General features: G+C 41.7%; 2 protein-coding genes across 24 annotated transcripts in view; one reads left to right on the top strand and one right to left on the bottom strand.

Annotated features, from left to right (window-relative positions):
* The window catches only part of LOC139747051 (uncharacterized), a 1,040,326-nt gene that overhangs the window by 797,455 nt on the left and 222,924 nt on the right, over positions 1–19,947 (top strand). For 2 of the 23 annotated variants that reach the window (XM_071658806.1, XM_071658805.1), the window contains one exon: positions 14,572–16,541. The exons of the other annotated variants lie outside the window; for them this stretch is intronic. In XM_071658806.1, the coding sequence (XP_071514907.1) occupies positions 14,572–14,793 (222 nt within the window). In that variant the 3' untranslated portion in view covers positions 14,794–16,541. Of the gene's footprint in view, positions 1–14,571; positions 16,542–19,947 lie in introns of those variants that run through there. 23 annotated transcript variants of the gene reach the window in all.
* Positions 1–19,947, bottom strand: part of LOC139747055 (uncharacterized) — a 236,301-nt gene that overhangs the window by 32,866 nt on the left and 183,488 nt on the right. The window lies entirely within an intron of this gene.

Genomic DNA, 19,947 nt, shown 5'->3' with positions numbered 1-19,947 from the left:
ACCTCCCTAACAACCCCATCCATAAACAAATTAAACAACCATGGAGACATCACACACCCCTGCCGCAAACCTACATTCACTGAGAACCAATCACTTTCCTCTCTTCCTACACGTACACATGCCTTACATCCTCGATAAAAACTTTTCACTGCTTCTAACAACTTGCCTCCCACACCATATATTCTTAATACCTTCCACAGAGCATCTCTATCAACTCTATCATATGCCTTCTCCAGATCCATAAATGCTACATACAAATCCATTTGCTTTTCTAAGTATTTCTCACATACATTCTTCAAAGCAAACACCTGATCCACACATCCTCTACCACTTCTGAAACCACACTGCTCTTCCCCAATCTGATGCTCTGTACATGCCTTCACCCTCTCAATCAATACCCTCCCATATAATTTACCAGGAATACTCAACAAACTTATACCTCTGTAATTTGAGCACTCACTCTTATCCCCTTTGCCTTTGTACAATGGCACTATGCACGCATTCCGCCAATCCTCAGGCACCTCACCATGAGTCATACATATATTAAATAACCTTACCAACCAGTCAACAATACAGTCACCCCCTTTTTTAATAAATTCCACTGCAATACCATCCAAACCTGCTGCCTTGCCGGCTTTCATCTTCCGCAAAGCTTTTACTACCTCTTCTCTGTTTACCAAATCATTTTCCCTAACCCTCTCACTTTGCACACCACCTCGACCCAAACACCCTATATCTGCCACTCTGTCATCAGACACATTCAACAAACCTTCAAAATACTCATTCCATCTCCTTCTCACATCACCACTACTTGTTATCACCTCCCCATTTACGCCCTTCACTGAAGTTCCCATTTGCTCCCTTGTCTTACGCACCCTATTTACCTCCTTCCAGAACATCTTTTTATTCTCCCTAAAATTTACTGATAGTCTCTCACCCCAACTCTCATTTGCCCTTTTTTTCACCTCTTGCACCTTTCTCTTGACCTCCTGTCTCTTTCTTTTATACTTCTCCCACTCAATTGCATTTTTTCCCTGCAAAAATCGTCCAAATGCCTCTCTCTTCTCTTTCACTAATACTCTTACTTCTTCATCCCACCACTCACTACCCTTTCTAAACAGCCCACCTCCCACTCTTCTCATGCCACAAGCATCTTTTGCGCAATCCATCACTGATTCCCTAAATACATCCCATTCCTCCCCCACTCCCCTTACTTCCATTGTTCTCACCTTTTTCCATTCTGTACACAGTCTCTCCTGATACTTCTTCACACAGGTCTCCTTCCCAAGCTCACTTACTCTCACCACCTTCTTCACCCCAACATTCACTCTTCTTTTCTGAAAACCCATACTAATCTTCACCTTAGCCTCCACAAGATAATGATCAGACATCCCTCCAGTTGCACCTCTCAGCACATTGACATCCAAAAGTCTCTCTTTCGCACGCCTGTCAATTAACACGTAATCCAATAACGCTCTCTGGCCATCTCTCCTACTTACATAAGTATACTTATGTATATCTCGCTTTCTAAACCAGGTATTCCCAATCATCAGTCCTTTTTCAGCACATAAATCTACGAGCTCTTCACCATTTCCATTTACAACACTGAACACCCCATGCATACCAATTATTCCCTCAACTGCCACATTACTCACCTTTGCATTCAAATCACCCATCACTATAACCCGGTCTCGTGCATCAAAACCGCTAACACACTCATTTAGCTGCTCCCAAAACACTTGCCTCTCTTGATCTTTCTTCTCATGCCCAGGTGCATATGCACCAATAATCACCCACCTCTCTCCATCAACTTTCAATTTTACCCATATTAATCGAGAATTTACTTTCTTACATTCTATCACATACTCCCACAACTCCTGTTTCAGGAGTATTGCTACTCCTTCCCTTGCTCTTGTCCTCTCACTAACCCCTGACTTCACTCCCCAGACATTTCCAAACCACTCTTCCCCTTTACCCTTGAGCTTCGTTTCACTCAGAGCCAAAACATCCAGGTTCCTTTCCTCAAACATACTACCTATCTCTCCTTTTTTCACATCTTGGTTACATCCACACACATTTAGGCACCCCACTCTGAGCCTTCGAGGAGGATGAGCACTCCCCGCGTGACTCCTTCTTCTGTTTCCCATTTTAGAAAGTTAATACAATAAATAAATAAATAAAAGAAAAAAAAAAAATATATATATATATATATATATATATATATATATATATATATATATATATATATATATATATTTTTTATCCTATTCGCCATTTCCCGCGATAGCGAGGTACCGTTAAGAACAGAGGACTGGAACTTTGAGGAAATATATATATACATTTTTTTTTTTTTTTTGCCGGTCTCCCACGTTTGCGAGGTAGCGCAAGGAAACAGACGAAAGAAATGGCCCAACCCACCCCCATACACATGTATAAACATACGTCCACACACGCAAATATACATACCTACACAGCTTTCCATGGTTTATCCCAGACGCTTCACATGCCCTGATTCAATCCACTGACAGCACGTCAACCCTGGTATACCACATCGATCCAATTCACTCTATTCCTTGCCCTCCTTTCACCCTCCTGCATGTTCAGGCCCCGATCACACAAAATCTTTTTCACTCCATCTTTCCACCTCCAATTTGGTCTCCCACTTCTCCTCGTTCCCTCCAACTCCGACACATATATCCTCTTGGTCAATCTTTCCTCACTCATTCTCTCCATGTGCCCAAACCATTTCAAAACACCCTCTTCTGCTCTCTCAACCACGCTCTTTTTATTTCCACACATCTCTCTTACCCTTACGTTACTTACTCGATCAAACCACCTCACACCACACATTGTCCTCAAACATCTCATCTCCAGCACATCCATCCTCCTGCACACAACTCTATCCATAGCCCACGCCTCGCAACCATACAACATTGTTGGAACCACTATTCCTTCAAACATACCCATTTTTGCTTTCCGAGATACATATATATATATATATATTCATTTATTTATTTATTTTGCTTTGTTGCTGTCTCCCGCGTTTGCGAGATAGCGCACGGAAACAGACGAAAGAAATGCCCAACCCACCCCCATACACATGTATATACATACACGTCCACACACGCAAATATACATACCCATACATTTCAATGTGCACATATATATACACACAAAGACACATACATATATACACATGCACACAATTCACACTGTCTGCTTTTATTCATTCCCATCGCCACCTCGCCACACATGGAATACCATCCTCCTCCCCCCTCATGTGTGTGAGGTAGCGCTAGGAAAAGACAAAAAAGGCCCCATTCGTTCACACTCAGTCTCTAGCTGTCATGCAATAATGCCCGACAACCACAGCTCCCTTTCCACATCCAGGCCCCACACAACTTTCCATGGTTTACCCCAGACGCTTCACATGCCCTGATTCAATCCAATGACAGCACGTCGACCCCGGTATACCACATCGATCCAATTCACTCTATTCCTTGCACGCCTTTCACCCTCCTGCATGTTTAGGCCCCGATCACTCAAAATCTTTTTCACTCCATCTTTCCACCTCCAATTTGGTCTCCCACTTCTCCTCCTTCCCTCCACCTCCGACACATATATCCTCTTGGTCAATCTTTCCTCACTCATTCTCTCCATGTGCCCAAACCATTTCAAAATACCCTCTTCTGCTCTCTCAACCACACTCTTTTTATTTCCACACATCTCTCTTACCCTTACATTAATTACTCGATCAAACCACCTCACACCACATACTGTCCTCAAACATCTCATTTCCAGCACATCCACCCTCCTGCGCACAACTCTATCCATAGCCCACGCCTCGCAACCATACAACATTGTTGGAACCACTAGTCCTTCAAACATACCCATTTTTGCTTTCCGAGACAATGTTCTTGACTTCCACACATTCTTCAAGGCCCCCAGGATTTTCGCCCACTTCCCCACCCTATGATTCACTTCCGCTTCCATGGTTCCATCCACTGCCAGATCCACTCCCAGATATCTAAAACACTTTACTTCCTCCAGTTTTTCTCCATTTAAACTTACCTCCCAATTAACTTGACCCTCAACCATACTGTACCTAATAACCTTGCTCTTATTCACATTTACTCTTAACTTTCTTCTTTCACCCACTTTACCAAACTCAGTCACCAGCTTCTGCAATTTCTCATATGAATCAGCCACCAGCACTGTATCATCAGCAAACAACATATATATATTTTATTTATTTTCCTTTGTTGCTGTTTCCCGCGTTTGCGAATTAGCGTAAGGAAACAGACGAAAGAAATGGCCCAACCCACCCCCATACACATGTATATACATACACGTCCACACACGCAAATATACATACCCATACATTTCAATGTGCACATATACATACACACAAAGACACATACATATATACACATGCACACAATTCACATATATATGTATATATATATATATATATATATATATATATATATATATATATATATATATACATAGTAAAAGCTTTGCGGAAGATGAAAGCTGGCAAGGCAGCAGGTTTGGATGGTATTGCAGTGGAATTTATCAAAAAAGGGGGTGACTGGTTGGTAAGGTTATTTAATGTATGTATGACTCATGGTGAGGTGCCTGAGGATTGGCGGAATGCGTGCATAGTGCCATTGTACAAAGGCAAAGGGGATAAGAGTGAGTGCTCAAATTACAGAGGTATAAGTTTGTTAAGTATTCCTGGTAAATTATATGGGAGGGTATTGATTGAGAGGGTGAAGGCATGTACAGAGCATCAGATTGGGGAAGAGCAGTGTGGTTTCAGAAGTGGCAGAGGATGTGTGGATCAGGTGTTTGCTTTGAAGAATATATGTGAGAAATACTTAGAAAAGCAGATGGATTTGTATGTAGCATTTATGGATCTGGAGAAGGCATATGATAGAGTTGATAGAGATGCTCTGTGGAAGGTATTAAGAATATATGGTGTGGGAGGCAAGTTGTTAGAAGCAGTGAAAAGTTTTTATCGAGGATATAAGGCATGTGTACATGTAGGAAGAGAGGAAAGTGATTGGTTCTCAGTGAATGTAGGTTTGCAGCAGGGGTGTGTGATGTCTCCATGGTTGTTTAATTTGTTTATGGATGGGGTTGTTAGGGAGGTGAATGCAAGAGTTTTGGAAAGAGGGGCAAGTATGAAGTCTGTTGGGGATGAGAGAGCTTGGGAAGTGAGTCAGTTGTTGTTCGCTGATGATACAGCGCTGGTGGCTGATTCATGTGAGAAACTGCAGAAGCTGGTGACTGAGTTTGGTAAAGTGTGTGAAAGAAGAAAGTTAAGAGTAAATGTGAATAAGAGCAAGGTTATTAGGTACAGTAGGGTTGAGGGTCAAGTCAATTGGGAGGTAAGTTTGAATGGAGAAAAACTGGAGGAAGTAGGGTGTTTTAGATATCTGGGAGTGGATCTGGCAGCAGATGGAACCATGGAAGTGGAAGTGGATCATAGGGTGGTAGAGGGGGCGAAAATTCTGGGAGCCTTGAAGAATGTGTGGAAGTCGAGAACATTATCTCGGAAAGCAAAAATGGGTATGTTTGAAGGAATAGTGGTTCCAACAATGTTGTATGGTTGCGAGGCGTGGGCTATGGATAAAGTTGTGCGCAGGAGGATGGATGTGCTGGAAATGAGATGTTTGAGGACAATGTGTGGTGTGAGGTGGTTTGATCGAGTAAGTAACGTAAGGGTAAGAGGGATGTGTGGAAATAAAAAGAGCGTGGTTGAGAGAGCAGAAGAGGGTGTTTTGAAATGGTTTGGGCACATGGAGAGAATGAGTGAGGAAAGATTGACCAAGAGGATATATGTGTCGGAGTTGGAGGGAACGAGGAGAAGTGGGAGACCAAATTGGAGGTGGAAAGATGGAGTGAAAAAGATTTTGTGTGATCGGGGCCTGAACATGCAGGAGGGTGAAAGGAGGGCAAGGAATAGAGTGAATTGGATCGATGTGGTATACCGGGGTTGACATGCTGTCAGTGGATTGAATCAGGGCATGTGAAGTGTCTGGGGTAAACCATGGAAAGCTGTGTAGGTATGTATATTTGCGTGTGTGGACGTATGTATATACATGTGTATGGGGGTGGGTTGGGCCATTTCTTTCGTCTGTTTCCTTGGGCTACCTCACAAACGCGGGAGACAGCGACAAAGCAAAAAAAAAAAAAAAATCTTTCATACTATTTGCCATTTCCCGCATTAGCGAGGTAGCGTTAAGAACAGAGGACTGGGCCTTTGAGGGAATATCCTCACCTGGCCCCCATCTTTGTTCCCCCTTTCACACACTTTACCATACTCAGTCACCAGCTTCTGCAGTTTCTCACCCGGATCAGCCACCAGCGCTGTATCATAAGCGAACAACAACTGACTCACTTCCCAAGCCTTTGTTGTCTTTTCCTAGCGCTACCTCATGCACATGCTGGGGTAGGGGGTTGTCATTTCATGTGTGGTGGGGTGGCGACAGGAATGAATAAGGGCAGACAGTATGAATTATGTACATGTGTATATATGTATATGTCTGTGTGTATATATATTTATACGTTGAGATGTAAAGGTAGGTATATATGCGTGTATGGACGTGTATGTATATACATGTGTATGTGGGTGGGTTGGGCCATTCTTTCGTCTGTTTCCTTGCACTACCTCACTAACGCGGGAGACAGCGACAAAGTATAATAATAATAATAATCATTTATTTATTCATTTTGCTAATAAATAAATAAATAAATAATATATATACATATATATATATTTTATCCCTGGGGATAGGGGATTAAGAATACTTCCCACGTATTCCCTGCGTGTCGTAGAAGGCGACTAAAAGGGGAGGGAGCGGGGGGCTGGAAATCCTCCCCTCTCGTTTTTTTTTTTTAATTTTCCAAAAGAAGGAACAGAGGGGGCCAGGTGAGGATATTCCAAAAAAGGCCCAGTCCTCTGTTCTTAACGCTACCTCGCTAACGCGGGAAATGGCGAATAATTTGAAAAAAAAAAAATATATATATATATATATATTTTTTTTTTTTTTTTTTTTTTTTTTATACTTTGTTGCTGTCTCCCGCGTCTGCGAGGTAGCGCAAGGAAACAGACGAAAGAAATGGCCCAACCCCCCCCCCATACACATGTACATACACACGTCCACACACACAAATATACATACCTACACAGCTTTCCATGGTTTACCCCAGACGCTTCACATGCCTTGCTTCAATCCACTGACAGCACGTCAACCCCTGTATACCACATGACTCCAATTCACTCTATTTCTTGCCCTCCTTTCACCCTCCTGCATGTTCAGGCCCCGATCACACAAAATCTTTTTCACTCCATCTTTCCACCTCCAATTTGGTCTCCCTCTTCTCCTCGTTCCCTCCACCTCCGACACATATATCCTCTTGGTCAATCTCTCCTCACTCATTCTCTCCATGTGCCCAAACCATTTCAAAACACCCTCTTCTGCTCTCTCAACCACGCTCTTTTTATTTCCACACATCTCTCTTACCCTTACGTTACTTACTCGATCAAACCACCTCATACCACACATTGTCCTCAAACATCTCATTTCCAGCACATCCATCCTCCTGCGCACATCTCTATCCATAGCCCACGCCTCGCAACCATACAGCATTGTTGGAACCACTATTCCCTCAAACATACCCATTTTTGCTTTCCGAGATAATGTTCTCGACTTCCACACATTTTTCAAGGCTCCCAAAATTTTCGCCCCCTCCCCCACCCTATGATCCACTTCCGCTTCCATGGTTCCATCCGCTGACAGATCCACTCCCAGATATCTAAAACACTTCACTTCCTCCAGTTTTTCTCCATTCAAACTCACCTCCCAATTGACTTGACCCTCACCCCTACTGTACCTAATAACCTTGCTCTTATTCACATTTACTCTCAACTTTCTTCTTCCACACACTTTACCAAACTCAGTCACCAGCTTCTGCAGTTTCTCACATGAATCAGCCACCAGCGCTGTATCATCAGCGAACAACAATTGACTCACTTCCCAAGCTCTCTCATCCCCAACAGACTTCATACTTGCCCCTCTTTCCAGGACTCTTGCATTTACCTCCTTTACAACCCCATCCATAAACAAATTAAACAACCATGGAGACATCACACACCCCTGCCGCAAACCTACATTCACTGAGAACCAATCACTTTCCTCTCTTCCTACACGTACACATGCCTTACATCCTCGATAAAAACTTTTCACTGCTTCTATATATATATATATATATATATATATATATATATATTATCCGTGGGGATAGGGGAGAAAGAATACTTCCCACGTATTCCCTGCGTGTCGTACAAGGCGACTAAAAGGGAAGGGAGCGGGGGGCTGGAAATTCTCCCCTCTCATTTTTTTTTAATTTTCCAAAAGAAGGAACAGAGAAGGGGGCCAGGTGAGGATATTCCCTCAAAGGCCCAGTCCTCTGTTCTTAACGCTACCTCGGTAATGCGGGAAATTTTTTTTTTTTTTTTTTTTTTTCAAAAGAAGGAACAGAGAAGGGGGCCAGGTGAGGGTATTCCCTCAAAGGCCCAGTCCTCTGTTCTTAACGCTACCTCGCTATCGCGGGAAATGGCGAATAGTATGAAAAAAAAAAAAAAAAATATATATATATATATATATATATATATATATATATTTTCCCTGGGGATAGGGGAGTAAGAATACTTCCCACGTATTCCCTGCGTGTCGTAGAAGGCGACTAAAAGGGGAGGGAGCGGGGGGTTGGAAACCCTCCCCTCTCAATTTTTTTTAATTTTCCAAAAGAAGGAAAAGAGAAGGGGGCCAGGTGAGGATATTCCCTCAATGGCCCAGTCCTCTGTTCTTAACGCTACCTCGCTAACGCGGGAAATGGCGAATAGTTTGAAAAAAAAAAAAATATATATATATATATATATATATATATATATATATATATATATATATATATATATATATATATATATATATATGAATTTATTAAAAAAGGGGGTGACTGTATTGTTGACTGGTTGGTAAGGTTATTTAATGTATGTATGACTCATGGTGAGGTGCCTGAGGATTGGCGGAATGCGTGCATAGTGCCATTGTACAAAGGCAAAGGGGATAAGAGTGAGTGCTCAAATTACAGAGGTATAAGTTTGTTGAGTATTCCTGGTAAATTATATGGGAGGGTATTGATTGAGAGGGTGAAGGCATGTACAGAGCATCAGATTGGGGAAGAGCAGTGTGGTTTCAGAAGTGGTAGAGGATGTGTGGATCAGGTGTTTGCTTTGAAGAATGTATGTGAGAAATACTTAGAAAAGCAAATGGATTTGTATGTAGCATTTATGGATCTGGAGAAGGCATATGATAGAGTTGATAGAGATGCTCTGTGGAAGGTATTAAGAATATATGGTGTGGGAGGCAAGTTGTTAGAAGCAGTGAAAAGTTTTTATCGAGGATGTAAGGCATGTGTACGTGTAGGAGGAGAGGAAAGTGATTGGTTCTCAGTGAATGTAGGTTTGCGGCAGGGGTGTGTGATGTCTCCATGGTTGTTTAATTTGTTTATGGATGGGGTTGTTAGGGAGGTAAATGCAAGAGTTTTGGAAAGAGGGGCAAGTATGAAGTCTGTTGGGGATGAGAGAGCTTGGGAAGTGAGTCAGTTGTTGTTCGCTGATGATACAGCGCTGGTGGCGGATTCATGTGAGAAACTGCAGAAGCTGGTGACGGAGTTTGGTAAAGTGTGTGGAAGAAGAAAGTTAAGAGTAAATGTGAATAAGAGCAAGGTTATTAGGTACAGTAGGGTTGAGGGTCAAGTCAATTGGGAGGTGAGTTTGAATGGAGAAAAACTGGAGGAAGTGAAGTGTTTTAGATATCTGGGAGTGGATCTGTCAGCGGATGGAACCATGGAAGCGGAAGTGGATCATAGGGTGGGGGAGGGGGCGAAAATTTTGGGAGCCTTGAAAAATGTGTGGAAGTCGAGAACATTATCCCGGAAAGCAAAAATGGGTATGTTTGAAGGAATAGTGGTTCCAACAATGTTGTATGGTTGCGAGGCGTGGGCTATGGATAGAGTTGTGCGCAGGAGGATGGATGTGCTGGAAATGAGATGTTTGAGGACAATGTGTGGTGTGAGGTGGTTTGATCGAGTAAGTAACGTAAGGGTAAGAGAGATGTGTGGAAATAAAAAGAGCGTGGTTGAGAGAGCAGAAGAGGGTGTTTTGAAATGGTTTGGGCACATGGAGAGAATGAGTGAGGAAAGATTGACCAAGAGGATATATGTGTCGGAGGTGGAGGGAACGAGGAGAAGAGGGAGACCAAATTGGAGGTGGAAAGATGGAGTGAAAAGGATTTTGTGTGATCGGGGCCTGAACATGCAGGAGGGTGAAAGGAGGGCAAGAAATAGAGTGAATTGGAGCGATGTGGTATACAGGGGTTGACGTGCTGTCAGTGGATTGAATCAAGGCATGTGAAGCGTCCGGGGTAAACCATGGAAAGCTGTGTAGGTATGTATATTTGCGTGTGTGGACGTGTGTATGTACATGTGTATGGGGGGGGTTGGGCCATTTCTTTCGTCTGTTTCCTTGCGCTACCTCGCAAACGCGGGAGACAGCGACAAAGTATAAAAAAAAAAAAAAAAAATATATATATGGACAATTTTTGCATGGAAAAAATGCAAATGAGTGGGAGATGTATACAAGAAAGAGACAGGAGAAAGGTGCAAGAGGTGAAAAAGAAGGCAAATGAGAGTTGGGGTGAGAGAGTATGATTAAATTTTAGGGAGAATAAAAAGATGTTCTGGAAGGAGGTAAATAAAGTGCGTAAGACAAGGGAGAAAATGGGAAATTCAGTGAAGGGGGCTAATGGGGAGGTGATAACAAGTAGTGGTGATGTGAGAAGGAGATTGAGTGAGTATTTTGTAGGTATGTTGAATGTGTTTGATGATGGAGTGGCAGATATAGGGTGTTTTTGGTCGAGGTGGTGTGCAAAGTGAGAGGGTTAGGGAAAATGATTTGGTAAACAGAGAAGAGGTACTAAAAGCTTTGCGGAAGATGAAAGCCAGCAAGGCAGCAGGTTTGGATGGTATTGCAGTGGAATATATTAAAAAAGGGGGTGACTGTATTGTTGACTGGTTGGTAAGGTTATTTAATGTATGTATGATTCATGGTGAGATACCTGAGGATTGGCAGAATGCGTGCATAGTGCCATTGTACAAAGGCAAAGGGAATAAGAGTGAGTGCTCAAATTACAGAGGTATAAGTTTGTTGAGTATTCCTGGTAAATTATATGGGAAGGTATTGATTGAAAGGGTGAAGGCATGTACAGAGCATCAGATTGGGGAAGAGCAGTGTGGTTTCAGAAATGGTAGAGGATGTGTGGATCAGGTGTTTGCTTTGAAGAATGTATGTGAGAAATACTTAGAAAAGCAAATGGATTTGTATGTAGCATTTACGGATCTGGAGAAGGCATATGATAGAGTTGATGGTATTTGGATGGTATTGCAGTGGAATATATTAAAAAAGGGGGTGACTGTATTGTTGACTGGTTGGTAAGGTTATTTAATGTATGTATGATTCATGGTGAGATACCTGAGGATTGGCAGAATGCGTGCATAGTGCCATTGTACAAAGGCAAAGGGAATAAGAGTGAGTGCTCAAATTACAGAGGTATAAGTTTGTTGAGTATTCCTGGTAAATTATATGGGAAGGTATTGATTGAAAGGGTGAAGGCATGTACAGAGCATCAGATTGGGGAAGAGCAGTGTGGTTTCAGAAATGGTAGAGGATGTGTGGATCAGGTGTTTGCTTTGAAGAATGTATGTGAGAAATACTTAGAAAAGCAAATGGATTTGTATGTAGCATTTACGGATCTGGAGAAGGCATATGATAGAGTTGATAGAGATGTTCTGTGGAAGGTATTAAGAATATATGGTGTGGGAGGCAAGTTGTTAGAAGCAGTGAAAAGTTTTATCAAGGATGTAAGGCATGTGTACGTGAAGGAAGAGAGGAAAGTGATTGGTTCTCAGTGAATGTAGGTTTGCGACAGGGATGTGTGATGTCTCCATGGTTGTTTAATTTGTTTATGGATGGGGTTGTTAGGGAGGTAAATGCAAGAGTTTTGGAAAGAGGGGCAAGTATGAAGTCTGTTGGGGATGAGAGAGCTTGGGAAGTGAGTCAGTTGTTGTTCGCTGATGATACAGCGCTGGTGGCTGATTCATGTGAGAAACTGCAGAAGCTGGTGACTGAGTTTGGTAAAGTGTGCGGAAGAAGAAAGTTAAGAATAAATGTGAATAAGAGCAAGGTTATTAGGTACAGTAGGGTTGAGGGTCAAGTCAATTGGGAGGTGAGTTTGAATGGAGAAAAACTGGAGGAAGTGAAGTGTTTTAGATATCTGGGAGTGGATCTGGCAGGGATGGAACCATGGAAGCGGAAGTGGATCATAGGGTGGGGGAGGGGGCGAAAATTCTGGGGGCCTTGAAGAATGTGTGGAAGTCGAGAACATTATCTCGGAAAGCAAAAATGGGTATGTTTGAAGGAATAGCGGTTCCAACAATGTTGTATGGTTGCGAGGCGTGGGCTATGGATAGAGTTGTGCGCAGGAGGATGGATGTGCTGGAAATGAGATGTTTGAGGACAATGTGTGGTGTGAGGTGGTTTGATCGAGTGAGTAACGTAAGGGTAAGAGAGATGTGTGGAAATAAAAAGAGCGTGGTTGAGAGAGCAGAAGAGGGTGTTTTGAAGTGGTTTGGGCACATGGAGAGAATGAGTGAGGAAAGATTGACCAAGAGGATATATGTGTCGGAGGTGGAGGGAACGAGGAGAAGAGGGAGACCAAATTGGAGGTGGAAAGATGGAGTGAAAAAGATTTTGTGTGATCGGGGCCTGAACATGCAGGAGGGTGAAAGGAGGGCAAGGAATAGAGTGAATTGGAGCGATGTGGTATACCGGGGTTGACGTGCTGTCAGTGGATTGAATCAAGGCATGTGAAGCGTCTGGGGTAAATCATGGAAAGCTGTGTAGGTATGTATATTTGCGTGTGTGGACGTATGTATATACATGTGTATGGGGGGGTTGGGCCATTTCTTTCGTCTGTTTCCTTGCGCTACCTCGCAAACGCGGGAGACAGCGACAAAGTATAAAAACAAAAAAAAAAAAAAATATATATATATATATATATATATATATATATATATATATATATATATATATATATATATATATATATATATATATATTTATTGTTATATTATTCATTTATCATACTCTGTCGCTGTGTCCCGTGTTAGCGAGGTAATGCAAGGAAACAGACAAAAGAGTGGCCCATCTCACCCACATACACAAGTATATACATACACGTCCACACACGCACATATACATACCTATACATTTCAACATATAAATATATATACATACCTAGACATATACATATATACACATGTACATAATTCATATTTGCTGCCTTTATTCATTCCCGTCATCACCCCGCTACTCATTAAATAACAATTCCCTCCCCCCTCATTTGCATGAGGTAGCACTAGGAAAAGACAACAAAGGACACATTCGTTCACACTTAGTCTCTAGCTGTCATGTATAATGCACCAAAGCCACAGCTTCCTTTCAACATCCAGGCCCCTCAAAACTTTCCATGGTTTACCCCAGACGCTTCACACTCTTTTCATTATCACACATCTCTCTTACCCTTTCATTACTTACTCGATGAAACCACCTCACACCACATATTGTCCTCAAACATCTCATTTCCAATTTATAAATCTATAAATTAATATAATACACTTATAAGGTGTTTACAATCATCATTTGTGCTATTAACATACCCCAGTGAAGCCCTCATATGAGGCTTTTAGATAAGTGGCTGTGCTGTCTGTAAATGCATCTTCATTGGAGCTGTAATATAATAGCTTTGTTTTTAGTTTTGCACTCAGTGATCAGGAACACATCCCAGGTGCTAATGAAGGTATGCCTGTATGTAGGGTGTTTGTAGCCAAGTCCTAGAGTATTACCAGGATCCACAGTTTGATGTTAATTTTTTTACTTTTTTTGCTAAATAAGCACTGCTTACTGATAATCATATAAAGAATGGGTTTCCTTGGCTTGAAATTACAGGTTTATTACCTTAGTACCAGTGGTTTAGTAAGCTAAGCATAACTGTGAAGCTTTTGTAAAGGTATATTAATGGACTGACAAGCTGAGCAGTAAGGGTTTACTAAGTTAGGCTCCAAAATTACAGGTTATCTAAAATTACTACATCCACTCACATGTTTGTAAGTTTGTTTTTAAACACATATTTAGTGAGTTTGTAACTCTTTAGGTGTTACAGCATGTTTTTACCAATTTAATAAGCATATGCATGGGTAATCACTTGCATTGGTATAAGCAAGTATAGTAATACTGTGACAATTATAAAGCATTGAGCATAAACGTGGGTAATCTCTTGCATTGGTATAAGCAAGTGTAGTAATACTGTAACACATATAAAGCATGAGTGTAATAATGTATTTCATAAACATGTGCAATAATACAGGGGAACATTGCAGGAAGCATGTGAAAAAGTTGTGACGGAGGTTGGACAGAAGATCAACAGTCATGCAAAGGAAGTGCGAGAGGACATGGCATTGTCAGTGCTGATCTTGGCAGAGGTTCAGGTACATGTTCCACCTGTACCTGATGACTCCACCTTAGCTCAGTGCCCACACCTGCTGTTGCTGCTGCTTCTGGCAGTGCTCCCTTCAGTACAGTATATACTACTGGCCTCATGATACATGTGGCTGCCTATGCTTACAGTTATTAGAGTTGCCAAGGTAGCATTTTGTTACTGTGTTGCGCATGCGTGACATGCATGCTGAACCCAGTTGCCCCAGGAGTGGGCAGTGCACGTGGTTCACGTGGCCAGTAGCTTCCATGGACTCCCACACCCTTTGTACCATTTTTGTACTGCACCAAGACGCCTCAAAAGCCATGCTATGCATGGTTGCCCCTGCGCCATCACATGCCATACCTTTCTGGCAGCTGGCAGGCACCTCATGCAGGAGCTGTATCCTGCTCGACATGATCATAACTCTTTTATAACCAGATTTATTTCTGAACTGAATGATGGCATTTTTAGAGGCCTATCCATACTGAAGTGTTCAAAAAGAAGTGTTAATAGAGGGAGCAGTAGATGTGGGAGGAGTGTTCGTGGCATGCTCACTGCCTTACTGTACCATTCCCTGAGCCCTGGAGAGTTGGAGGAATCCCCTTTGCTGCCCTCCACAGGTTCTTGTCCATGGTGGGTCATTGGTGTTGTTGTCGGTTACTCCCCCACTTTTAGTACACCACTAATCACCAGCTTGCAGGGGAACCACACAACTCTTTCTGCTGCATACACATCAGATAAATAATCATGGCTGCCTTACAGAAAGTTTTGAACTTTATAGAGGGAAGGTAAGACATTTCAGATTTTCATTTTATACTTTTTTTATGGTCATATAGATAAGAAATTGAAATTCTAGAGCTTAAAAGTTGTGTACTGTCCTCCAAAGTTGGCCATAAAGATTGAGGTTTATAAACTGGGGAACTTCCATGTTCTAATAAGGTTTCCTGCTCAGATTACTTTTCCTACATACAAGGTAGAAGAAAATGTACTGATGAATTTTCTTGCCTGCCCTGTAGACAGAAATATCATTAGACTAAGTTAGCTACCTTGGAAAGATTGTTGAATAATAATGATACAACAACTACCAAGAAGTTTTCAGAAAATTGAGCTTGAGGCCAAAGACCTGCGCCTATGAAGGCCTTTCACCATCCTTTTCCTTGAAAAAGACAGTGTAGACTGCATGCTAACCAGATGTTTCCTGTAACTTAGTATTCTTAAAGCTCAAACAATATTGGTGAAATGAGACTGTCATAAGGCACGTCATTCAAAGGGAAGCATGAATTCTCTTAGAATGTTATTTTTCCAGTAAATTTCTATAAATTTAACATTGATGGCTCTGCCACTGATGTTTTTTCTTCCAAAATTTCTTATTTATCACTTTGTAAATGAGAGCAATTCCTTTGGTGCAATATGTATTTTAATTATTGATGTAACTGGTTAATGATAATTTTTCTTAACAAGCAGTTAATGAAGGCAGCCATACATGTGACTTGTGCTTGTTGGAATATGATGCACCCTGTATCCAAGACAATGAACAAGTCTTCTGATACCTTGACTATCATCAGTTCAGATTCATGTTGGCATGAAAATAAAAATAAAAAACTTGACAAAAGTGTACTTATTAATGACTGAGACTGATGGTTTATAATTTCTTCCATTATGCATCCTGTAGTTTTATGGTACAGGTGTAAGTGAAAATGTTCACGAATGTAATTGTTTTAATTGAATCACTTTTCCACTTATGTAGATAGAGAAGTTGTATCAAAGAATCCCTTTTGTGATCAAAGCTGGAATTTTATGCTAAAAGTAACAGATGTTGCTGGATTGTGATTCCACCTGGTTACACTAGATTAAAAAGTTACCTTCAGCAAAGTTGTTTTGTCAATGCACAAAAAGGCAAGGCTGTATTATCAGTGTACAAAAAGGAGTACTCTCTTGAAAAGAAACTTCTGATTCAAAATGAGTCCCATCATTTCCCTACTACTGATTACTTCTTTTTTCATATTTGAGAGGTAGCACCAGAAGCGGATGAAAAAAGGTGACATCTGCTCACGTCCATTTTCTAGCTGCACAAAAACTACACCTCTCTGTCGACAACCACGTCCCATAGACCCTTCCATGGTTTACCCCAGATACTTCATCTACTCTGGTTTAGTCCACTGACAGCACATCAACCCGAGTGTAATACACAGTGCCAATTCACTTTATCCTAAGTATGCCTTTCACCCTCCTGCATCTTTAGGTCCTGATTGCTCAAAATCTTTTTCATCATCCCTCCATCTCCACTTTGGTCTCCCCATTCATTTGTTCCCTCCATTGTTGATTATATATATATATATATATATATATATATATATATATATATATATATATATATATTTTTTTTTTTTTTTTTTTTTTTGCTGCTGTCTCCCGCGTTTGCGAGGTAGCTCAAGGAAACAGACGAAAGAAATGGCCCAACCCACCCCCATACACATGCCTTGATTCAATCCACTGACAGCACGTCAACCCCGGTATACCACATCGCTCCAATTCACTCTATTCTTTGCCCTCCTTTCACCCTCCTGCATGTTCAGGCCCCGATCACACAGAATCTTTTTCACTCCATCTTTCCACCTCCAATTTGGTCTCCCTCTTCTCCTCGTTCCCTCCACCTCCGACACATATATCCTCTTGGTCAATCTTTCCTCACTCATTCTCTCCATGTGCCCAAACCATTTCAAAACACCCTCTTCTGCTCTCTTAACCACGCTCATTTTATTTCCACACATCTCTCTTACCCTTACGTTACTTACTCGATCAAACCACCTCACACCACACATTGTCCTCAAACATCTCATTTCCAGCACATCCATCCTCCTGCGCACAACTCTATCCATAGTCCACGCCTCGCAACCATACAACATTGTTGGAACCACTATTCCTTCAAACATACCCATTTTTGCTTTCCGAGATAATGTTCTCGACTTCCACACATTCTTCAAGGCTCCCAGAATTTTCGCCCCCTCCCCCACCCTATGATCCACTTCCGCTTCCATGGTTCCATCCGCTGCCAGATCCACTCCCAGATATCTAAAACACTTCACTTCCTCCAGTTTTTCTCCATTCAAACTCACCTCCCAATTGAATTGACCCTCAACCCTACTGTACCTAATAACCTTGCTCTTATTCACATATACTCTTAACTTTCTTCTTTCACACACTTTACCAAACTCAGTCACCAGCTTCTGCAGTTTCTCACATGAATCAGCCACCAGCGCTGTATCATCAGAGATCAACAACTGACTCACTTCCCAAGCTCTCTCATCCCCAACAGACTTCATACTTGCCCCTCTTTCCAAAACTCTTGCATTCACCTCCCTAACAACCCCATCCATAAACAAATTAAACAACCATGGAGACATCACACACCCCTGCCGCAAACCTACATTCACTGAGAACCAATCACTTTCCTCTCTTCCTACACGTACACATGCCTTACATCCTCGATAAAAACTTTTCACTGCTTCTAACAACTTGCCTCCCACACCATATATTCTTAATACCTTCCACAGAGCATCTCTATCAACTCTATCATATGCCTTCTCCAGATCCATAAATGCTACATACAAATCCATTTGCTTTTCTAAGTATTCCTCATACATTCTTCAAAGCAAACACCTGATCCACACATCCTCTACCACTTCTGAAACCACACTGCTCTTCCCCAATCTGATGCTCTGTACATGCCTTCACCCTCTCAATCAATACCCTCCCATATAATTTGCCAGGAATACTCAACAAACTTATACCTCTGTAATTTGAGCACTCACTCTTATCCCCTTTGCCTTTGTACAATGGCACTATGCACGCATTCCGCCAATCCTCAGGCACCTCACCATGAGTCATACATACATTAAATAACCTTACCAACCAGTCAACAATACAGTCACCCCCTTTTTTAATAAATTCCACTGCAATACCATCCAAACCTGCTGCCTTGCCGGCTTTCATCTTCCGCAAAGCTTTTACTACCTCTTCTCTGTTTACCAACTCATTTTCCCTAACCCTCGCATTTTGCACACCACTTCGACCAAAACACCCTATATCTGCCACTCTATCATCAAACACATTCAACAAACCTTCAAAATACTCACTCCATCTACTTCTCACATCACCACTACTTGTTATCACCTCCCCATTTGCGCCCTTCACTGAAGTTCCCATTTGCTCCCTTGTCTTACGCACTTTATTTACCTCCTTCCAGAACATCTTTTTATTCTCCCTAAAATTTAATGATACTCTCTCACCCCAACTCTCATTTGCCCTTTTTTTCACCTCTTGCACCTTTCTCTTGACCTCCTGTCTCTTTCTTTTATACGTCTCCCACTCAATTTCATTTTTTCCCTGCAATATATATATATATATATATATATATATATATATATATATATATATATATATATATATATATATGTGTGTGTGTGTGTGTGTATGCATGTGTGTGTGGGTGGATTGGGCCATTCTTTCGTCTGTTTCCTTGCGCTGCCTCACTGACGTGGGATACGGCGACAAGGCAAAATAGATAAATATATATATATTATCCCTGGGAATAGGGGAGAAAGAATACTTCCCACGTATTCCCTGTGTGTCATAGAAGGCGACTGAAAGGAGAGGGAGCGGGGGCTGGAAATCCTCCCCTCTCGTCTTTTTTTAATTTTCCAAAAGAAGGAACAGAGAAGGAGGCCAGGTGAGGATATTCCCTCAAAGGCCCAGTCCTCTGTCCTTAACGATACCTTGCTAACATGGGAAATGGCGAATTGTTTGAAAGAAAAAGAAATATATATATATATATATATATATATATATATATATATATATATATATATATATATATATGTAGGTTTGCGGCAGGGGTGTGTGATGTCTCCATGGTTGTTTAATTTGTTTATGGATGGGGTTGTTAGGGAGGTAAATGCAAGAGTTTTAGAAAGAGGGGCAAGTATGAAGTCTGTTGGGGATGAGAGAGCTTGGGAAGTGAGTCAGTTGTTGTTCGCTGATGATACAGCGCTGGTGACTGATTCATGTGAGAAACTGCAGAAGCTGGTGACTGAGTTTGGTAAAGTGTGTGGAAGAAGAAAGTTAAGAGTAAATGTGAATAAGAGCAAGGTTATTAGGTACAGTAGGGTTGAGGGTCAAGTCAATTGGGAGGTGAGTTTGAATGGAGAAAAACTGGAGGAAGTGAAGTGTTTTAGATATCTGGGAGTGGATCTGGCAGCGGATGGAACCATGGAAGCGG

This window comes from Panulirus ornatus, chromosome 67, assembly GCF_036320965.1.
Source record: "Panulirus ornatus isolate Po-2019 chromosome 67, ASM3632096v1, whole genome shotgun sequence".
In the NCBI taxonomy this organism is placed as follows: Eukaryota; Metazoa; Arthropoda; class Malacostraca; order Decapoda; family Palinuridae; genus Panulirus; species Panulirus ornatus.
The sequence above is the reverse complement of the archived record's forward strand: the minus strand, read 5'-3'. Positions and strand labels throughout refer to the sequence as shown.